At 39.4% G+C, this 21,344-nt stretch overlaps 2 protein-coding genes across 3 annotated transcripts in view; one reads left to right on the plus strand and one right to left on the minus strand.

Annotated features, from left to right (window-relative positions):
• Positions 1 to 391: 391 nt before the first annotated feature.
• Positions 392 to 6,145, plus strand: LOC117413429 (ADP-ribosylation factor-like protein 3). Of its 2 annotated transcripts, XM_058996761.1 has the most exons (6): positions 392 to 580; positions 2,383 to 2,526; positions 3,973 to 4,089; positions 4,693 to 4,743; positions 5,422 to 5,607; positions 5,737 to 6,145. In XM_058996761.1, the coding sequence occupies exons 1-6, from the start codon at positions 563 to 565 to the stop codon at positions 5,782 to 5,784; spliced, it is 564 nt and encodes a 187-aa protein (XP_058852744.1). In that variant the 5' UTR covers positions 392 to 562; the 3' UTR covers positions 5,785 to 6,145. The 2 variants fall into 2 exon arrangements, with proteins under 2 accessions (XP_058852744.1, XP_058852745.1); XM_058996762.1 differs by lacking the exon at positions 5,737 to 6,145 and having other exon boundaries at positions 5,066 to 5,558.
• Positions 6,146 to 6,239: 94 nt separating this feature from the next.
• LOC117413428 (hexokinase-2-like) overlaps positions 6,240 to 21,344 on the minus strand; it is a 28,229-nt gene continuing 13,124 nt past the window's right edge. The window contains exons 5-14 of the mRNA XM_058996760.1: positions 17,986 to 18,139; positions 17,720 to 17,865; positions 14,399 to 14,503; positions 14,138 to 14,233; positions 13,655 to 13,754; positions 8,767 to 8,941; positions 8,439 to 8,594; positions 7,942 to 8,175; positions 7,361 to 7,499; positions 6,240 to 6,795 (exon numbers count right to left, since the gene is read on the minus strand). Of these exons, the coding sequence (XP_058852743.1) occupies positions 6,790 to 6,795; positions 7,361 to 7,499; positions 7,942 to 8,175; positions 8,439 to 8,594; positions 8,767 to 8,941; positions 13,655 to 13,754; positions 14,138 to 14,233; positions 14,399 to 14,503; positions 17,720 to 17,865; positions 17,986 to 18,139 (1,311 nt within the window). The 3' untranslated portion in view covers positions 6,240 to 6,789. The remainder of the gene's footprint in view (positions 6,796 to 7,360; positions 7,500 to 7,941; positions 8,176 to 8,438; positions 8,595 to 8,766; positions 8,942 to 13,654; positions 13,755 to 14,137; positions 14,234 to 14,398; positions 14,504 to 17,719; positions 17,866 to 17,985; positions 18,140 to 21,344) is intronic.

Genomic DNA, 21,344 nt, shown 5'->3' on the forward strand with positions numbered 1-21,344 from the left:
ACATATGAGCAGACTGATGTCAGCCTCCTCGATATACTCATGGGGAGGTGGGGGTGGGGGTCAAAATGGTGAGGCACAGGCAAGGCAAATATGATACATCACAATAACAGTAAAGCACTGTAAAAACATGGCTTACCTCAATAAGACATGGTAAATGCATAGCCTACACATGGAGCACTACAATGGCCATGCAAATTTACGTCAATAAGCTCTAATATGCGCAAAAGTAAAATGAAACACCTTGTTTTAATGGACTGCTGGACTATCTTCCCACATGACGCCCTGAGAGTGACAGCTGGGGGGGGGGGGGGGGGGATAATCCAGGTAATTATTTAATACAGGGAGTGTATGTTGAAGCTGGCAGCTAATTCTGGAGCCCTAATCCAGAGAGAGAGAGAGAGAGAGAGAGAGATCCCTGTGGACTGTACATATTGCATAAGGGAAGAAGGAACCCACGGACTCAATCCAGCCTGTAGGATCAACTCAATTTGTGTCTGCGTGGCTGTGACTATAGAATGTAGCTTTCTTTCCTCACTTTTATTCCTGAAGAAAACAAGATAAAATGGGAGAAGTTCAAAAGGTATGTATTCTACCTGTATTGCCAGTTTGGTGAGTCACCAGTCTTTAATGACTTGAAGGGTTTTCTTGAGCTTGAAATAGTCGGCTTTGTATTTCCTTCTTTGAAGGTGGGGTTGTCACCTTTTAAAGAGATAACATCAGGACAGCCGGGGATGACGTCGGGTTTGAAGACATGTTTAGCTTTGGACGGGAGCAGGGAGTTGTCATAATGCAGAACTTTTTTCGTATGTTGAATATTTAGCTTCTCACATTCAAGAATGTTGTTAAAATACGCTGCTAATACTAACATATAACACAAACATTTACTTTGCAATCTAGTTCTTGGAGTACAAATGAATTGTGTAGAGTAGAATTTATCCTCCATTTATCCTGTCTAGACACAGGAAAAGAATACTTGAATACACAGACTGGCCAGACCCTGGACTGATATTAAGGAACAGTATTGATACCGATAATAACCTGAAGTCATTTTTTTTCAAGAGTGACATAACCTCAAGGTACTGGACAGCCATAGAAGTGATAAAAATATTGATAGCTGAGCCCTTAAAAATAAAAAAAATCCTTAAACGTTGTGGTAACAGTATAATTAAAAATGAATAGATTCATAGCTTTGGAGGAAGGGAGATGCACATCTTTAAATATTGTAACATGCCAGGGCAGGTTTAAATAAATATGCTCATAACCTACACTGATAGTGTAGACTTCAGATCATCTGTGTAAAGGGATGCAGATGAGAATTGTAAGATTGCTATTGTCAATATTTTTGGTCCCACATGCGTGGGAACGGGGATAGAGTCTCTCCTACTCTACTGAAAGAAAACATTGAAACTCATTCAGTCTCTTGCAAGACCTACAGTTGTTTGATCATTTGAATTAGGTTGTTGCCTGCAAGAATACAGAAACCTACATTGATTCATGAATTTGTTTTTAAGATGGCGGGAGGGGTCTTTTATTTGGACACTTTCAAATGATGCTACTGATTTCTAGCCCTCAAATATTGTGCCATCTTCATTAAAATGCAAAAAGCAATATGTCAATAGGTCTTATTCATAATCATGTACTGAGAAACATTGAATTATATATATAATATACAATTCTAATAGTATACACTCTCAGAACACATGCTTGATTGATGATGTAAATATGATATCTATTAACATGGATTGATAAATTGACTATTATAGAGAAATTAGCTCGATGTTTATGGGTCCCTAACCTTTTAAAAAAACATTTACAGTGTAGTCAAATAACCTGCCCCCCTCAGCCAATATGAAATCCATAGCGAAATTAGGCTGTGTGGTGTTGGAATATGTGTAGCTGGGTACCCAGGAGAGACATAGACAGCTTTCATGATAAACAATATAAACATGAAATAGCATTTTAATATGCAGTTTATAGAACCATGCTTCTGACTGAGAATCCTGCTAGTCTGCTCCTCCTGCTAGTTTCCAAAACTTCCTCTGACAGCCTACTATCACCTGCAAACTAAAAGATAAAGACCCCAGAATCCCTTTGCAATAATGCAATCAATCATGCAAGTCCAACAGTCTTGGAGTCATGCTAACAACAGCATATCCATCTACTAAAGTTTACTAAAAAGGTTGCGAGTTAAAACCTACAGTACAAGCGCAATACAGAAAGCCACTTTTTACTGGACCTTGTAAATCATGCCTAATTCTGAGACTGACCTGTGGTCTGGTGTGAGCATATCTTGGAGATAGAATCTGCACGACCAGACCCGGGTGACCTTGCAATGTCCCAAGAGTCTAATTCACACTTGTTTATTTGTACTTGCTTATCCAGGGCTTGTTCTCGGTCCTCCAGAAGCTGAAAGGCGCTCCAGAGCAGGAGTTGAGAATAGTTCTCTTGGGCCTGGACAATGCAGGGAAAACAACATTACTGAAGAAACTGGCTTCAGAAGACGTTAGCACCATTACGCCAACACAGGTGAGCTACACTACTGGGAAAAGATGGGGAGGGTTTAGGATTATGAATGTGTTATATATGCAGGATTATAGGATTAGGTCTCATTTAGATAACTTGACCTTTTCAGAGAAGTAGTAATAACATAAGAAGGGGTTAAGTGGCATATCTAGCTTTATATAAATGCACATCCTGTGTGGGAAAATGCAGGGCGCAGCTACAGGTAGAAATAATCTTTTTAAATGACATATTTGCATAACTACTGTAGTAAAAAAGGGGCAGTAGGTCAAGGTATATGGCACCATGGCTGAAGAGGTGATTAACAATGTAACTGGCAGGGAAACACAGAGCTCTTTCTGAGCAATTATCACATTGACTCCTGCTGGGAGCCAGCATGGCTTAGCTCAAGCTACACAGAGACAGCCTGGACTGTATCCAGAAGATCAGAACGTTTTCCAGCTCTGAAATCAGTAGGGTTGCATTCTATACTTTTAAATTTAGATCCACGTAGAGAGCTCCATTGGAATGCTGGTGCATTTCATCTTATGGGGTGTCAAACAGGAAACTGAACAGAAGCTGCAATCTGATTTTAACACTCGGCAGAAATGGCTTACAAACAACAGGCTTGTAATGAATGTAAGATGAAGGCTTTGCTTTTTTGGATCACTGAAAAAAACTGATACAAAATGTGCATGTCGGCTGCCAATTAATCCAACTATTAACATATCTATCTTACTTAATTTATTATCGCTTTAAACATTCACACCATGTTCCATCAGAAAGAGGGTTCCATTCTTGATGATAGGAGTTAAATATTTCAGTTTTGGCTGTGAATAGACTTGTTTGATGTATGTTTTATGTTGTTTTAAACCATAGTGATGGTTTGTTTTGTGATTTAGTCTGGATGTATTGTGTATATATGGGAACTCTGTAATTGCTGCCTGTTCTGTAAAGAAGTTACATCTCAGTGCTATATGTAATATAAATGAAATTTGTACACGATTGTATTGATTACGATAGTGATCATAAATAAAATTTCAGTCAGTTCAGTCTATTATATGTACATGCAGAAATAAAACAAAGCTGTAACCAGACAGTACAAGTTAGTGTGCTGAAAATTTCAAAACTTTATAAAATTATGTTTTTTGTTTTCATATTCTGTTCAACAAATGTTGTATTCAAACCCCAACAAGCAGGTAACTCCCCCCATCAAGACATGATAACAGAATGGTAATAACCGGACACTTTCATAGCAGGTCAATGCAATCCCACAGTACCTCAGTCTGTGCAGTTCTACTGAGCTTACTCCTCACTTTCAGCCTGTAAATCGATTGGTCTCCTGGATGGCGGTCGCTCGATGGCTTTAAATCTGTAGGTCTCCAAGAGCACCAAATGGCTAAAAAGGCAGCCAAACATTAATTTACGTTAAGAAAAAAGTACCTGTATTTCACACACTTCCTTTTCTTGCAGGGCTTCAACATTAAAAGTGTGGCTTCTAATGGTATGAAACTGAACGTCTGGGATATTGGAGGTCAAAGGAAGATTCGGCCTTTTTGGAAGAAATATTTAGAGAACACAGACTTGTTGGTGAGCTGCCTGATTTTATGGTTAACTGTAGAGATATACCTTAAGCTTAAATGTCATTTTAATATAGTTTTTTATTTCCGTTTTTTTGTTGTTTTGGAGTAATTCTGAATTCTGTTAAGATTTACAGTACAGTTTTAGCTTTTTTTTTTTTTTGGTCATGTTGTTCTTCCTGTTTCCTCAACAACCATGTGACACCTTGACCTTTCCAAAAGCAGTAAGTGGAGTTGAAAGACCAAAACCCAACCATTAATAAACCCCATCATTTACTTATTTTTAAAAACAAAACAAAAATATTGCATTTTAAGACACCAGAAAAAGTACTTTCTTAGATGGCATATTGGCTACTGTCTATAAATCTGACTGAACCTTTGTGAAATCCCCCGTTCTGGTAATATAAATCTTGAACAGTCCAATACCAAGGGAACAGATCAAGCTGGTGCATCTCTGTGGGTTTATCCTGTATAATACAATTGAATCGTTTAGCTGCAATGAAGGCAAAACTTGGCATCCTAATAATGAGAACCTATTAAGAACCTATCCATATACTCATTTTGTTAATTCAACAAGGAGATATGAGGTTAGCATTCATCTTTCTGGCTGCAGATTTACGTCATAGACAGCGCAGACAAGAAACGTTTTGAAGAAACAGGACAGGTATGTGTGTTTCAGACTGTTGCTTGATTTTGCTCCTTTTTAATTCACTGATCATTGATATATGTTACCCTCATTTTTTAACCAATTTGAAAAGCCATTGAAACCCACTTACCAGTTAGGTAACCTGAAGATTAATGAGCAACCTCCATTCCCACGGTCTCTCTTCACCAGCTGAACCAGAGCAACAGATTACCAAGCTACTGGAGGCAAAGAACCAGATGGAAGGTTTGTGTGGATTGACTTGTGGGGTGCTTGACCAGTAGGGAGTGCTGAAGTACAATAATCTGAACTATCCCTAATCATATTATCCACACCACTGCAGCACAAAACCCTATGCAGCATTCAATGTGGGCTACCCAAGGTCAGCAACTCAGCACCACCAGGATTCAAACCAGCCAGCTCCTCTATGACTCTTCCTGCACTCCACATGGAAGTGCCTTCAATGGATGATCCACTGGAGACCCTGTTTGAGTCTGCATATGTGGGGGGAAGGGGATAGTTATGTCTGTGAACCCAGTTTCGATATTGTAGTTCATTACAGTACAGTACTACGCTTGATGGGTCACAGAGTAAGAGAAGCTTTTAGTTTACGATCACCAATCCAGAACACACTGTAAACGGTAACACACATGTGAACACATTCCTGTCTGTAATCTTGCACTTCACCCTTTCCTGCAGGAGTTATCTGATCTTATCGAAGAAGATAATCTGAAGGCAGTTCCAGTGCTTATCTTTGCTAACAAGCAGGACCTGGTGACAGCAGCTCCGGCGAGCGAAATCGCTGAGGGGCTGAACCTCCACACGTACAGAGACAGGGAGTGGCAAATCCAGGCCTGTGCTGCCCTGTCAGGGGAGGGGCTGCAGGTAAGGGAGGGCCGTGACGCCAGACCGCTGCTAAAACCATTCACTTTCTTGGGAATCACCTGGCTAATGACATCACTTCTGTAGTTCACTAATAATTCTGACCACTGAATATCTTTATTTCTTTTACAGGATGGAATGAACTGGATCTGCAACACCATTGTGAATAAGAAAAAGTAACCACAGCATCACCCAAAACAACAGTACTCTCCTCATTCTTAACTGTGTTTAAATACTAAAAAAAACAGTTAATCCCAAACTCTTTCTCTTGAAACTGTGTATTCTGCATTCAATTCAGTCGAGAACAAACCAGTAACCTGTTGTAGTTATTACAGACCACAAATTAATTATTGATATTTGTAGGAAGAATGCAGGACGCTTTGGCATCTCTCTTTCCCTGAAAACTCACAGTGCAACAAGACTCTTGAAAGCAACAGTCAATTATGTTAACTAGTTTAACTGCACATGTTTTGTTTTACCAAAAAGGTTTGGCTACTGAAGCCTACTGATTGTGTCAATTAAAACAATCAATTATTTATAATTGTAATCCCTATCTTTTTTCATTCCATATTTAAAAATACATTATAAATACCACATTATTAGGCCATAATATTTCTAATTCACATTTTCTACTCTATGTGTGGGGGGCTGCTCATAATGCAGTACATTAAACCCTGTGGGCAGTTGTGCCTAAAAAATACATACATTTTATGTGAATAATAGAACACATACAAGTCAGTGATAACAGCTTTATTAAAATTAAATCAGTACAGTAATACATATAAAGTAGGGATGTTTCTGATATCCAATTGGATTTTGGTAAAAGCGAAATGAAAGTTTAAAAGCAAAAAAACAAACTGCATTTGTGCAGCCAAGGGAACAGGACATAGCATTATCATAGCAAGTCATGTTTTTAACTGTGACAAATAAGCTCCATACAGTATTATTACATCACTCATTCCAAAGTATTATACAATTAGACAATGTAGAAATAATAAAAATAATATATTCATAGACATTAAACGTTTCATTTTTTATTTTCTTGGTACCCAAATTGAGTAGACAAATTCACCAACTGGGACAATTATAACCCCAACTGGGACTGCAGGAGAGAATCAAGAAGGCTTATTCCATTATTTCTGTGCAGTAATACAGCTTGCAAATTCTGATTTCATTAAGGCTGGATCAAACCTATAAGAGATAGAGAAACAGTGAATTTTTAAAACACGTATATTACAGTATATTATAAAATTCTCATCCAAATACAAAATGTGGAATAAAACTGTCCTTTTATCCCACATGTTTCATCTCCTGCCTGTAGAAATGGTTGAAAGACCAAGACTGCGTATCAATGGGATTTTTTTACTCTTTGCTTTCAATGGCCTTACTACAAGATGCCATGAAGTTTTTGTGGTGTGTTTTAAATATGGGATAGTAAATATATACATAGATACAATTTACCATCTACATTATAAATTCATGTTTTAACTGTTTAAAATCTGTTTTAAAACCTTTTTTTTCTTTAATCATAATTTACAGGGCTTAAAAATAAATAAAAATAATTCTGACCAGTCACTAAATAGGAGTCTAAAAATAATAATGAATTGCTGTCTTAGACCACAATTAAAACTCACACATGCATTAAAAAACCACAGCAGAACATCTACAGGTTTGGGAATTCCTGAGTTAGCTCTATCAGGTAGGAACTGAAACACCTGCAAATCACCTTTAACAAAAGCAATTTAATTATTTTTACCAGACCACGCTTTCTCTTCCGTAGTTCCTTGCCCGCTACAATTGCAGCTCCTATCCCACTGCTGTCCTCTCGGGGCATAAAGGAGACATCACACTCCGGAGCCAGCAATTTAAGAGCTTCTTGCAACCGTTGGCTGAACCTAGGGAGAGCATTACTATTCTTCAGATTTCTCATTGAGATTGTAGAACTCGGACAGTTGTTTCCTTGAGGTTTACTGCCTTTCTATACACAAAGGAAACTTGAGCATCCTTTTAGAATACCTTAAAGCTACAGTCTTAAAACATACTACAATAAAATAGTGCAAACCAATACTTGAAAATCTCTTATAGGCTATATTACCATTATAAGCGATTCTCCTTTGCTGTTAATATGTTGGTTCTTTGCTTACTTTTTTCTTAGTATTTATGTTAAATAAGGCTAAATAAACACTACAGATAAACTGCTGCTTTTATGTCAAATTTTCAAATTCTTTAAAGTAAAGGTCTGCATTTATGAATATCCTTAGATTTAGTGAATGTTAACAGTTTCATAGAAAATCAGACAAATAAGAAAAAAATGAAACCGCTGCGGCATCTCCCTACTTGGGGTGTTCATTGTAGACTGTCCCATCCACCGCCACGGTGGTGTCGAAATGGCGCAGGCCGCGGTTGTTGCGGATGCGATTGGCGATGGTTGCAAGGCCGGCTGCACAGAGATGAGCGGAGCGAGTCGACACAGCGATGCAGACCTGCTGGACCACCTCACAGTCCTCACGGCTGGGCTGCAGTCCCAGGCTTTTCAAAATCTCACTGGCTTTATCCAAGCCCTCTGCATCTCTGTGGCACATCACAAGGAGGGTTACAGTCAGAGCAAAGGCACATATACAGGAACATGTGAAACATGCTGCAAGTGGAAAACTGAATGTGCAGAATTTTAGGTCAGACTGCAGTCTTCTTGTAAAAAATACAACTCTGAATAAGGACAAATTATGTTTCATTTGCTGTTATCCGTTAAAAAAAGTTACAATTACATGCTGCAATTACGACGATATTATAAAAGCACATTTACTTTAAGGTTGATCGACTAACTCCACACTTACTTCTCAATTTCAAAAATGTGCTGTGTTTTGAAACTGTCCTTCTCGAGCAGGACTGGGGTTGTCAGTCCTTGGAATAGAAGCTTCTCATTAACCAGTTTCACCAGGATGAGACGGACAATCTCCCCCATGTACATCCCACTGATCATCTTCTCAAAGCTTCAGGAAATAGAACAAAATTACAGCTAACAACCTAGAAAAATGTAACTGTGCTTGTGTGGGTATTTGATTCGATTACAAAAAGTATTTTTTGTTTTTTTTTATTGTACTTTACAGATTAAACCTCTAAATGAACAGTTAGTAGAAAAGATCTGATGCAAACAGTACTCACGTGCTTTTAAATGGTTTGCGAGACTTCAGATCTAGCTCTTTATCAATATTGGTCCTGAAGTCACCAAGAACACCATCATCTCCAAACGCAGCCCACTCAGTGTTTATGCACACAGACTCCTTGACTCCCTCCTCATTACACAGCTCCTCCATATAACATGCATTTGTCCCATCATCTTTACAACAAGCACATAGCAGATAAGCACATGTTAAATAAGACAAAAATGAAACCATGAACATATATGTACACCGTTTACATGTTCTTCAATAAATTGTGATGGCTGGATCCTGGGGATACTCAAAGATGTGTAGTTTCTGTCTCCAGATTGTGGATACGTTATCAAACTACAGGTTTGTGCACTAGACATCCTGGAGGTTGTTGAAGGTCAACCACACCACTCAATGTTTCACAAAACAGCACTGAGGAATCACCAGTCCACTGCACATGGGCTAAATATCCACTTCAGGACTGGCACTGGAGTCACCATAAGTGACCAAACGCTCGAGTCTGGTTTGAGGTCAAGAAGACCCGCTACAGTTTCTCAATTGAACCCACAGCACCAAAGAGACTGCTGACTGCTGCCTTGATCACCAGGGGCCGGTTTTTCAAAACTCTGATAATCCGATTTCCGCTTTTGATTGGGATTATTGTTTTTTCAAAACATCAACATGCGATTGGGATTACTGTGATCCATTTTGCTTTGGTAATCCGATTACCAAAGCGATTAAATGTTGTAATTGTGTTTTTCAGAATTTAAAAATAGGAGATCTGGATTACTTTTATCCAAAATTTCAGGATCATTTTGATCCTACTGCGCAGGTACATTTCACTTTTAAATAATCATAGAACATAGATATTTTGTTTGAATTTCAATAGAAAACACACTATGGGGCCGATGTAAGGATAGGCATAGTGCAAAGAATTGCGGCTACAAAATCCAAATTGCCTAGCGGCCAGGCAATTATTTTGCACTGTGGCCTATGTAAGCTTAAGAACAATATTTACAAATTACTCAGGGTCACAATGATGAGCAGTGCCTGTGCATCGTGTATTTAGCGGCCGCACTATGTGAAATAGCTATTAGAAATCTGTGTGCGCAGAAACGCAGTTTGTAATTGTAAAACGGAGTTTGTAATTGTAAAACGCAGTTTGTAATTGTAAAACTAAGTTTGTAACAGTAAAAACACAATTACGGTTCTAATTTACACTTACGAAACTCAGTCTACGCTTACAAATCCGCTTTCTGCTCACTCGCCACTTTTGAGAGTGAAATTGCTCTCAGAAATACGAGCGCGCAGAAACGCAGTTTGTAACCGTAAACCTCTCATTTTTTTTCACGCTCAAAAAAGAAAAAGTGCAGATGTGTAGCTCAGGCAGCCTAGTTGATTGTCGGCACTGTCGATCGGTCACTGTTCATCACAGCCACCATGGCGGAGGATGGGGTAAAAGCCGCAACGAGCCGGAACGGCCCAGAACTGTACTTTAATGAATTCAATTGCTTTAAAAAACAGCATAAAAAGTTACAGACATATGAGGAGAATATTTTAACAATCAGAACCGATTAATAACGCGCTGTTATTAACCCGTTCCGGGCCAGAACCCTCTTTTTATCAACAAAAAGCTCCCGGAACACTAGGTTCCGAATGTGCAAAGACGACGAAAATTATACACACAATAGAGCTAAGTGGGAACAACATAACACTATTGAAAAAACCCACCGAACCGACCTTTAACTGCCCATTCAGTGCAATAAACAGCTGTATAGACAAAACCGACTGGAACACAGGGTTCCGAAGCTGGAAAAAGAGTATGAAAATAATACACACAATACAACTAAGTGGGAACAACATAACACTATTGAAAAAACCCACCGAACCCACCTTTAACTGCCCATTCCGGGTAATAAAACTGTATTTATTTTGTTTTTATATGCTTTATACGCAGACACAAATTGTCACAAATTTATGGTGGTTTAGCCTGCTGTTTAAAAAAGGTTCTTTGTATACTATTTGGAGCCCCTGAAATACGGTTTCTTGGAATAACTTTTTCAAGAGTGTAAGATTTTTAAACCTCACGAATGTTTTAGAACATTCCTGGAAGGTATTAGTAATAATCAGACACTTAATGCAAGTGTAGCCCATCAATCAACAAAACCTTTATTATTTAACTTCCAGTACCAAACAATATTAAGCCACAGCAGTCAAAACAAATGGTTATTACCTGTTCTCAATGGGAAGTTGGGCACGGTCTGGAGTCTCTGCGTCAAGCAGTTTTGTCTCTTAATTATTATTAATTAGTCATTTTAGAAGACGCTTCTATCCAAAGCGACTTCCAGAAACTATGGGTGAACTATGTATCACAGTCACCTCCAATAGGACCTCGGTTTTACGTCTTAAGGACGGAGCACAAGGAGATTAAGTGATTTGCTCTGGGTCACACGCTGTGTGAGTTGGGATTTGAACCGGGAACCACCTGGCATGAAGCCTTTGTCTTTAACCACTGGGCCACCTTACCCATCGAATACCTTGCTAATTCACATTTTCTCGACACTCGCTCTTATGTCATTCTTAGCCGAGTGCATGACAATTCGTCTAATAATTACACTGTAGCCTATAACATTCTGTGCACAGAGGGAGCACATTTACTAATGTAACAGGAGGAGGGAGGAGGAGGCGTTTTGGGCAGGGTGTGTTGTGGGGTTATCTGGGGGGTTTATTATTGGGCTTTGTCGTGGCCGCCGGGGTTTACAAATAACTTTTATTTGCTCCGAGTTCCCGTTACCTTTTTCTTCTTAACTTAATAAACAGTGGCTTGAGATGTGTTGTAAAAAAGAAATCTGCCATTCTCCACCTCATTCGTACCTACAGGGGTTGTATCTTACATTAAAGGCTACTGAAACCTCAATCTCATCATGCCCAACAGATACCACGTTAAAAATGAAATACAGTTTAACAATCCAACCTACATCTCACTCGTTTTACATTGCAATCTTAATATCACACATTTACTACTGCCGCTTTTGCATCTCACAACAGTCTCATCAACAACACTAGTTTGTTAAAGTGAACATTCAACAATTTCTATGTGGTTACACAGTCAACATCTTAAAAGTACACACATTTTCTTATATTATGACTCTTAAAATATGTACATCTAGTAATATGGACGAATTCTCTCTCTATTAGTGATGTGTGGACCAAGAAGAAGCGCATGGGAACCCAGAAGCAAGCTGATGTTCTCTAACCCCTATATTCTCATCATTCAGTCTACAAAAACATCCAGTGTACGGAATGGGCAGTTAAAGGTCGGTTTGGTGGGTTTTTTCAATAGTGTTATGTTGTTCCCACTTAGTTGTTGATAAAAAGCGGGTTCTGGCCCGGAACGGGTTAATGACAGCACGTTATTAATTGGTTCTGATTGTTAAAATATTCTCCTCATATGGTTGTAACTTTTTATGCTGTTTTTTAAAGCAATTGAATTCATTAAAGTACAGTTCTGGGCCGTTCCGGCTCGTTGCGGCTTTTACCCCATCCTCCGCCATGTTGGCTGGGATAAACAGTGACCGATCGACAGTGCCGACAATCAACTTGGCTGCCTGAGCTACGCATCTGCACTTTTTCTTTTTTGAGCGTGAAATCACGCTCAAAAAGATTTGTAACCGTAGACCGAGTTTCGTGCTTGCGCAGAAAAAACTCTAAATGTGAAATGGGAGTCGAGCGCTCGGAGAACAGAACCGTAAGTGTAAATTAGAACCGTAAGTGAAAAAAAATGAGAGGTTTACGGTTGCAAACTGCGTTTCTGCGCGCTCGTATTTCTGAGAGCAATTTCACTCTCAAAAGTGGCGAGTGAGCAGAAAGCGGATTTGTAAGCGTAGACTGAGTTTCATAAGTGTAAATTAGAACCGTAATTGTATTTTTTTCCTATTTTACAGTTACAAACTTAGTTTCACAGTTACAAACTGCGTTTTACAATTACAAACTGCGTTTCTGCGCACACAGATTTTTGATAGCTATTTCACGCCATACTGCACTTACAGCCCAGAGGTGAGGTGAGTTAGGAGCTCCTCCGAAGCTTTTCCTGCCTGTCCTCAACAAGAGCCAAGCGTCGCAGCATCAGGAAGTGTACCACAGCTGCCATCCTGAGGCCAATGACAGGTCTCTGAAGGTGTGTGTTTTTATACAGATCTTAATTGCTCACTTCTACAATGGTTTGCACCATGTAAGAGGAGGTGAAAAGTTTTTGGAGGGTCAGCAAGGCAAAATCCTTACATCTCATTATAATGTTTGCATCCGCTTAATATTCCACATCCCTGCCCAATTCCATGCTCTTTTCTTGATTCGAATACATTTCAATATCATTTAAATGGATTAATGATGGCAAAGTGCTAATTTTATAGCGAGTGCAGAACAGCAGGTAAAACCATTCTTTGTTTGTCATTGTCTTTCGTTGTCATGCTGTCAGGATTGTTGCAGTTTATCTTCAGCAGGAGGCTATAAATTATGAACTGGCCAGGAAGAAGTCTGGACCTTAATCTCATGGAACAATGTCATGTTTATCAGCGTTGTAACCCTCCTCTATACATCATAGAGCTTGGTGTTGCACTGACTTAAGAATGGGATAGGATCTCCCAAGACGTCCTCTGTTGATTTATTAGAAGCATGCCCCGTCGATTAAGAAATTGCACAGGAGCCCATAATCAATACTGAAATATTCAACTATATGAAAAACTGATCTCCAAACCATGCCTATAGGCATCTTGATTTCCCGTGTTCAGATGAGTGTCACTGATATTATGTACATAATAAAATGGGTTTATCTGTTCATTTTATTATTGTGTAAAGAGTGCTCCCTTGAAATAATCAAATTTGGAAGCCGGTTATATACTCACCTACAATGAGGCCAATCTCACAGCTGAGATCATGGTACGCACAGCTCATCATAGTTGCAACAACATTATTAACCAAAAATGCATAACCAATGTTGAAATCCTGAGAGAGAAGAGGGGGGGGGGGGTTAGCTGCTGCCGTCACCAGCATATCTATAAATCAATGGTTGATTGTTTATAATAAATTGATCATTTACAATGGATTCATTTTGTATCAAAGCAATCAATGTTCTATGAAGAAAGCTATGTAATGTTGTTTACTACTACATGGCAGCATGTGCTTTGCAAAGCGAGGAGGATATGTGGTAGGGTGAACACCATGAACATCACTACTGTAAATTGTGGGTAACTGGGGTATGGCAGGGAAGAGATGCTCTGCCTTTTGTAACTAAGGTAACTCAGCCCCCCCTCCACCCCCAAGTGATAATGTGGGGATTTCTTGATATAATCATAAATCACCAATGGAATCTGATCACAAGAACTCACCTCTCTTTTGCTGATAGCTGCGTTCAGCAATGAGATTATATTCTTATTCTCCAATTCAGGGATCTCGAGTTCCTTTTTGCATTCAATCATTGCACCCTAAAACAGAGTAATCAAACACCTTGTTAAACAACAGCAGGTAAATCAATGCTGATTTTACAACTTGTATGGCTGTGAAATGAACCTGTGCTTTTCTTTTGTTTGGAGGCATTGTACTAAAAAAATCTTCTTTACATTCAACCAAGGGATAATAAGCATACTGACCTTCTCACAGGGGTAGGCGAAGGAGAAGCCCAAGGGTAGCTTCTGGTCTTTAATACCCTGGGAGTCCAGAAACCGGTACAGACAGTCAGCTAGGCGGTCAAAGAGCTGTAAAATAAAACACAAGGTCTCACTGGCTGGAGTGGAGGGGAGCCGAAATGAAAGTGGGAAAAAAATATATTTATAAAATATGTATTTTTCATAAACCTGGAGTTTCTTCATATATACATTATCAAATAAAGACAAATAAATACTGAAAGATTTGTCAGGTCAAGTTGCAATTTATTCTTTGCAATATTGTTAATTTCCCCTTACATTTGCATTATGTTTGCAATGAGCATGATAGAAGCCCTCAAATAGAAGAACAGTCAGTAGCAGGTAGGGACTGGGTTTCAGGGGGACGGAACAGAAGGAAAAGGAGTGCACCCTCTGCCAAAACAGCCACTGCAGAGCTGAGTGTTTTGAACAGGTTTGCTCCCTCAGAGACTGCCTTCCCGGACACTGCAAGCACAGTGGAGGATGTGGTGTGGAGCCAGGGCACCACCGTGCTGCAGCCCCCCAGGGGAAATTCAAGAAGTGCAGCATAGTCATAGAGGACTCAATCATTAGGAACATAGATAGTCAGGTGCGTAGCTGTGGTCCTGAGTCGTGAATGGTGTGTTGCCTACCCGGTGCCCGGGTGCACGCTATCACAACACAGGTGGACAGGCTCTTGGCCTGGGTCAGAGAGGATCCAGTTGTCGTAGTTCACATGGGAACAAACAACATAAGGAAACAGAGTCAGGAGGCTCTGCAAAATAAATGTAATGTACAGAGCTAGGGCAAAGGATTACAAGTATATCCTCTAATCAAAAACAGGATTAGAAATGATGCAGAGGGGGACATGAATAAAACAAACAAGTACAACCAAATTGTCACCAACGTTCATAAACTTAAATGGCTATATTTAAATGCAAGAAGCATTGGAAACAAATGTCTAGAATTAGAAGCCATAGTCAATGTGGAAAACTACGACATTATAGGAATAACAGAATCCTGGTTAACTCCAAACGATGGAGACGAGTTCAACATGGAACTGAGACTGGGATAGAATACTAATAGATAATGAAGTTGAAACAATTGGATTACATTTAGGGATACAATGTAGAAATACAGGATAAATTTATCCCAAAAATTTGAAAAGTAAACTTAAGAAAAAGGAACCATGATAGGTAAATCAATCTATTAAGCTGGGTATTAAAAACCAAATAATTGTATCTTTCTATTAAATCAAAGGGAGCAGCCTCACAAGGAGTATAGAGAGGCCTGTAGAGACCTAAAACAACAGACTAGGAGAGCGAAAAGGGAATTAGAGAGGCAAGTAGTGGTAGATAGCAAACTTAATCCAAAAGGGTTTGTTTAATATGTTAATACTAAAAGGAAACTAAAAGAGGAAGTTAGTAGTCTACGTGACAGCAGTGGTAATTTAGTTACTAAAGACAACCAAACCGCAGATGTACTTAATCAACATCCTGTACTTAAGTATTTACAAAGGAGGATTTTTACAATATACAGACGTGCTCAAATTTGTTGGTACCCTTACAGCTCATTGAAATAATGCTTCATTCCTCCTGAAAAGTGATGAAATTAAAAGCTATTTTATCATGTATACTTGCATGCCTTTGGTATGTCATAGAATAAAGCAAAGAAGCTGTGAAAAGAGATGAATTATTGCTTATTCTACAAAGATATTCTAAAATGGCCTGGACACATTTGTTGGTACCCCTTAGAAAAGATAATAAATAATTGGATTATAGTGATATTTCAAACTAATTAGTTTCTTTATTTAGTATCACACGTCTCCAATCATGCAATCAGACATTCAGCCTATTTAAATGGAGAATAGTAGTCACTGTGCTGTTTGGTATCATTGTGTGCACCACACTGAACATGGACCAGAGAAAGCAAAGGAGAGAGTTGCCTGAGGAGATCAGAAAGAAGATAATAGACAAGCATGGTAAAGGTAAAGGCTACAAGACCATCTCCAAGCAGCTTGTTGTTCCTGTGACAACAGTTGCAAATATTATTAAGAAGTTTAAGGTCCATGGAACTGTAGCCAACTTCCCTGGGTGCGGCCGCAAGAGGAAAATCGACCCCAGATTGAACAGAAGGATAGTGCAAATGGTAGAAAAAGAACCAAGGATAACTGCCAAAGAGATACAAGCTGAACTCCAAGGTGAAGGTACGTCAGTTTCTGATCGCACCATCCGTCGCTTTTTGAGAGAAAGTGGGCTCCATGGAAGAAGACCCAGGAGGACTCCACTTTTGAAAGAAAAACATAAAAAAGCCAGACTGGAATTTGCTAAAATGCATATTGACAAGCCACAATCCTTCTGGGAGAATGTCCTTTGGACAGATGAGTCAAAACTGGAGCTTTTTGGCAAGTCACATCAGCTCTATGTTCACAGACGAAAAAATGAAGCTTTCAAAGAAAAGAACACCATACCTACAGTGAAACATGGAGGAGGCTCGGTTATGTTTTGGGGCTGCTTTGCTGCGCCTGGCACAGGGTGCCTTGAATCTGTGCAGGGCACAATGAAATCTCAAGACTATTGAGGCATTCTGGAGCGAAACGTACTGTCCAGTGTCAGAAAGCTCTGTCTCAGTCGCAGGTCATGGGTCCTCCAACAGGATAATGACCCAAAACACACAGCTAAAAGCACCCAAGAATGGATAAGAATAAAACATTGGACTATTCTGAAGTGGCCTTCTATGAGTCCTGATCTGAATCCTATTGAACATCTGTGGAAAGAGCTGAAACTTGCAGTCTGGAGAAGGCACCCATCAAACCTGAAACAGCTGGAGCAGTTTGCTCAGGAAGAGTGGGCCAAACTACCGGTTAACAGGTGCAGAAGTCTCATTAAGAGCTACAGAAAACTTTGATTGCAGTGATTGCCTCTAAAGGTTGTGCAACAAAATAATAGGTTAGCGGTCCCATCATTTTTGTCCATGCCATTTTCATTTGTTTTATTATTTACAATATTATGTTGAATAAAAAATCAAAAGCAAAGTCTGATTTCTATTAAATATGGAATAAACAATGGTGGATGCCAATTACATTTGTCAGTTTCAAGTTATTTCAGAGAAAATTGTGCATTCTTCGTTTTTTGTGAAGGGGTACCAACAAATTTGAGCACGTCTGTATATTTAAAAAGTGATGTCCCTGACTCAGTGCCTGCATTTGTGTGGTACATCTAGCTATATACCCCAATACCTTTGAAGTAGCATATTGTTAATGCTATAAAACAACGTGTATATGTGTATAGTCTGAGAAGATATTAGTACCTGCGTCACTGTGCCACGCAGAATATCCCGAGGAAGGTCATAGTTTTTTTTCCCTTTCACCTTAGCTATCTCTCCATCTTCCAATAGTTCCACCAGCATCACCTTTACATTTTTATCTACATGCAGCACCAGGAAATCTCCATTCTCTGTGAAAATACAAAGGACTAATCAAGACCCACCAAACTCTTTCCCCCACCCAGCATCAAGTTTGTACATGTGTAATAATGCTGATCATTACACATAGCCCCAAAAGCAAATAGCCTTACCTGTGCGATCTGCTGTGTGCCTCACAAATGTGTGTATCATCTTGATGGTGACATCAGAGTTGTTCTGCTTCTTCAGTCCCTTCTCCATGCCCTTGAGCAGGCGGGTGGAGATTTCACAAAGCTGTTGCTGGGAGAGTCTGAATGGCTGGAGAATCTAAAAAGGGAACGGATTCAGCGTCAAGAGATATGAGAAATCATGTCTGTCTATTAAACACAAAGACACATATACTTGTAAAACGTTTGGGAGCAGAACGCTACAATGTCACTTGTTCCGTTTCGTGCTTTACTGGATCAGGGGAACTAAACCTAAAAAATGTAGTTATTATTTTGTCATATGTTTTTCTAAAAAAATAAATAAATAAATAATATATATATATATACATATATATATATATATATATATATATATATATATATATATATATATACACATATATATATATATAGTATCAAAAATATGTATTATCAGCCGTACACTCACCATGTCATTTAAAAGACGGACGTGACCCCTGTTATCTTCAAAATTCAGTTCATTTTATTTATATAAAATTCTTAAAAAGAACAAACAAACCTTCCTTTACCATTGTTGCAATATCATTTTCCAATAGTTTAATAAAAGAGCTTAATTTTAAGCATTGGAGTGCACATATGACTTTATCCTTTTGTGTATTGTATACAGACGTGCTCAAATTTGTTGGTACCCTTACAGCTCATTGAAATAATGCTTCATTCCTCCTGAAAAGTGATATAATTAAAAGCTACTTTATCATGTATACTTGCATGCCTTTGGTATGTCATAGAATAAAGCAAAGAAGCTATGAAAAGAGATGAATTATTGCTTATTCTACAAATATATTCTAAAATGGCCTGGCCACATTTGTTGGTACCCCTTAGAAAAGATAATAAATAATTGGATTATAGTGATATTTCAAACTAATTAGTTTCTTTAATTAGTATCACACATGTCTCCAATCTTGTAATCAGTCATTCAGCCTATTTAAATGGAGAAAAGTAGTCACTGTGCTGTTTGGTATCATTGTGTGCACCACACTGAACATGGACCAGAGAAAGCAAAGGAGAGAGTTGTCTGAGGAGATCAGAAAGAAAATAATAGACAAGCATGGTAAAGGTAAAAGCTACAAGACCATCTCCAAGCAGCTTGATGTTCTTGTGACAACGGTTGCAAATATTATTAAGAAGTTTAAGGTCCTTGGAACTGTAGCCAACCTCCCTGGGCACGGCCGCAAGAGGAAAATCGACCCCAGATTGAACAGAAGGATAGTGCGAATGGTAGAAAAAGAACCAAGGATAACTGCCAAAGAGATACAAGCTGAACTCCAAGGTGAAGGTACGTCAGTTTCTGATCGCACCATCCGTCGCTTTTTGAGCGAAAGTGGGCTCCATGGAAGAAGACCCAGGAGGACTCCACTTTTGAAAGAAAAACATAAAAAAGCCAGACTGGAATTTGCTAAAATGCATATTGACAAGCCACAATCCTTCTGGGAGAATGTCCTTTGGACAGATGAGTCAAAACTGGAGCTTTTTGGCAAGTCACATCAGCTCTATGTTCACAGACGAAAAAATGAAGCTTTCAAAGAAAAGAACACCATACCTACAGTGAAACATGGAGGAGGCTCGGTTATGTTTTGGGGCTGCTTTGCTGCGCCTGGCACAGGGTGCCTTGAATCTGTGCAGGGCACAATGAAATCTCAAGACTATCAAGGCATTCTGGAGCGAAACGTACTGCCCAGTGTCAGAAAGCTCTGTCTCAGTCGCAGGTCATGGGTCCTCCAACAGGATAATGACCCAAAACACACTAAAAGCACCCAAGAATGGATAAGAACAAAACATTGGACTATTCTGAAGTGGCCTTCTATGAGTCCTGATCTGAATCCTATCGAACATCTATGGAAAGAGCTGAAACTTGCAGTCTGGAGAAGGCACCCATCAAACCTGAGACAGCTGGAGCAGTTTGCTCAGGAAGAGTGGGCCAAACTACCTGTTAACAGGTGCCGAAGTCTCTTTGAGAGCTACAGAAAACGTTTGATTGCAGTGATTGCCTCTAAAGGTTGTGCAACAAAATATTAGGTTAGCGGTCCCATCATTTTTGTCCATGCCATTTTGATTTGTTTTATTATTTACAATATTATGTTGAATAAAAAATCAAAAGCAAAGTCTGATTTCTATTAAATATGGAATAAACAATGGTGGATGCCAATTACTTTTGTCAGTTTCAAGTTATTTCAGAGAAAATTGTGCATTCTTTGTTTTTTGTGGAGGGGTACCAACAAATTTGAGCACGTCTGTATATACAGTACTGTGCAAAAGTTTTAGGCAGGTGTGAAAAAATGCTGTAAAGTAAGAATGCTTTCAAAAATAGACATGTTAATAGTTTATATTTAGCAATTAACAAAATGCAAAGTGAGTGAACAGAAGAAAAATCTACATCAAATCAATATTTGGTGTGACCACCCTTTGCCTTCAAAACAGCATCAATTCTTCTAAGTACACTTGCACACAGTTTTTGAAGGAACTCGGCAGGTAGGTTGGCCCAAACATCTTGGAGAACTAACCACAGTTCTTCTGTGGATTTAGGCAGCCTCAGTTGCTTCTCTCTTTTCATGTAATCCCAGACAGACTCGATGATGTTGAGATCAGGGCTCTGTGGGGGCCATACCATCACTTCCAGGACTCCTTGTTCTTCTTTACGCTGAAGATACTTCTTAATGACTTTCGCTGTATGTTTGGGGTCGTTGTCATGCTGTAGAATAAATTTGGGGCCAATCAGATGCCTCCCTGATGGTACTGCATGATGGATAAGTATCTGCCTGTACTTCTCAGCATTGAGGAGACCATTAATTCTGACCAAATCCCCAACTCCATTTGCAGAAATGCAGCCCCAAACTTGCAAGGAACCCCCACCATGCTTCACTGTTGCCTGCAGACACTCATTCGTGTACCACTCTCCAGCCCTTCGGTGAACAAACTGCCTTCTGCTACAGCCAAATATTTCAAATTTTGACTCATCAGTCCAGAGCACCTGCTGCCATTTTTCTGCACCCCAGTTCCTGTGTTTTCGTGCATAGTTGAGTCGCTTGGCCTTGTTTCCACGTAGGAGGTATGGCTTCCATGAAGGCCACTTCTGACCAGACTTCTCTGGACAGTAGATGGGTGTACCAGGGTCCCACTGTTGTCTGCCAATTCTGAGCTGATGGCACTGCTGCACATCTTCCGATTGCGAAGGGAAGTAAGCATAATGTGTCTTTCATCTGCTGCAGTAAGTTTCCTTGGCCGACCACTGCGTCTACGGTCCTCAACGTTGCCCGTTTCTTTGCGCTTCTTCAAAAGAGCTTGGACAG

The sequence above is a fragment of the Acipenser ruthenus genome, chromosome 23, assembly GCF_902713425.1.
Source record: "Acipenser ruthenus chromosome 23, fAciRut3.2 maternal haplotype, whole genome shotgun sequence".
In the NCBI taxonomy this organism is placed as follows: domain Eukaryota; kingdom Metazoa; phylum Chordata; class Actinopteri; order Acipenseriformes; family Acipenseridae; genus Acipenser; species Acipenser ruthenus.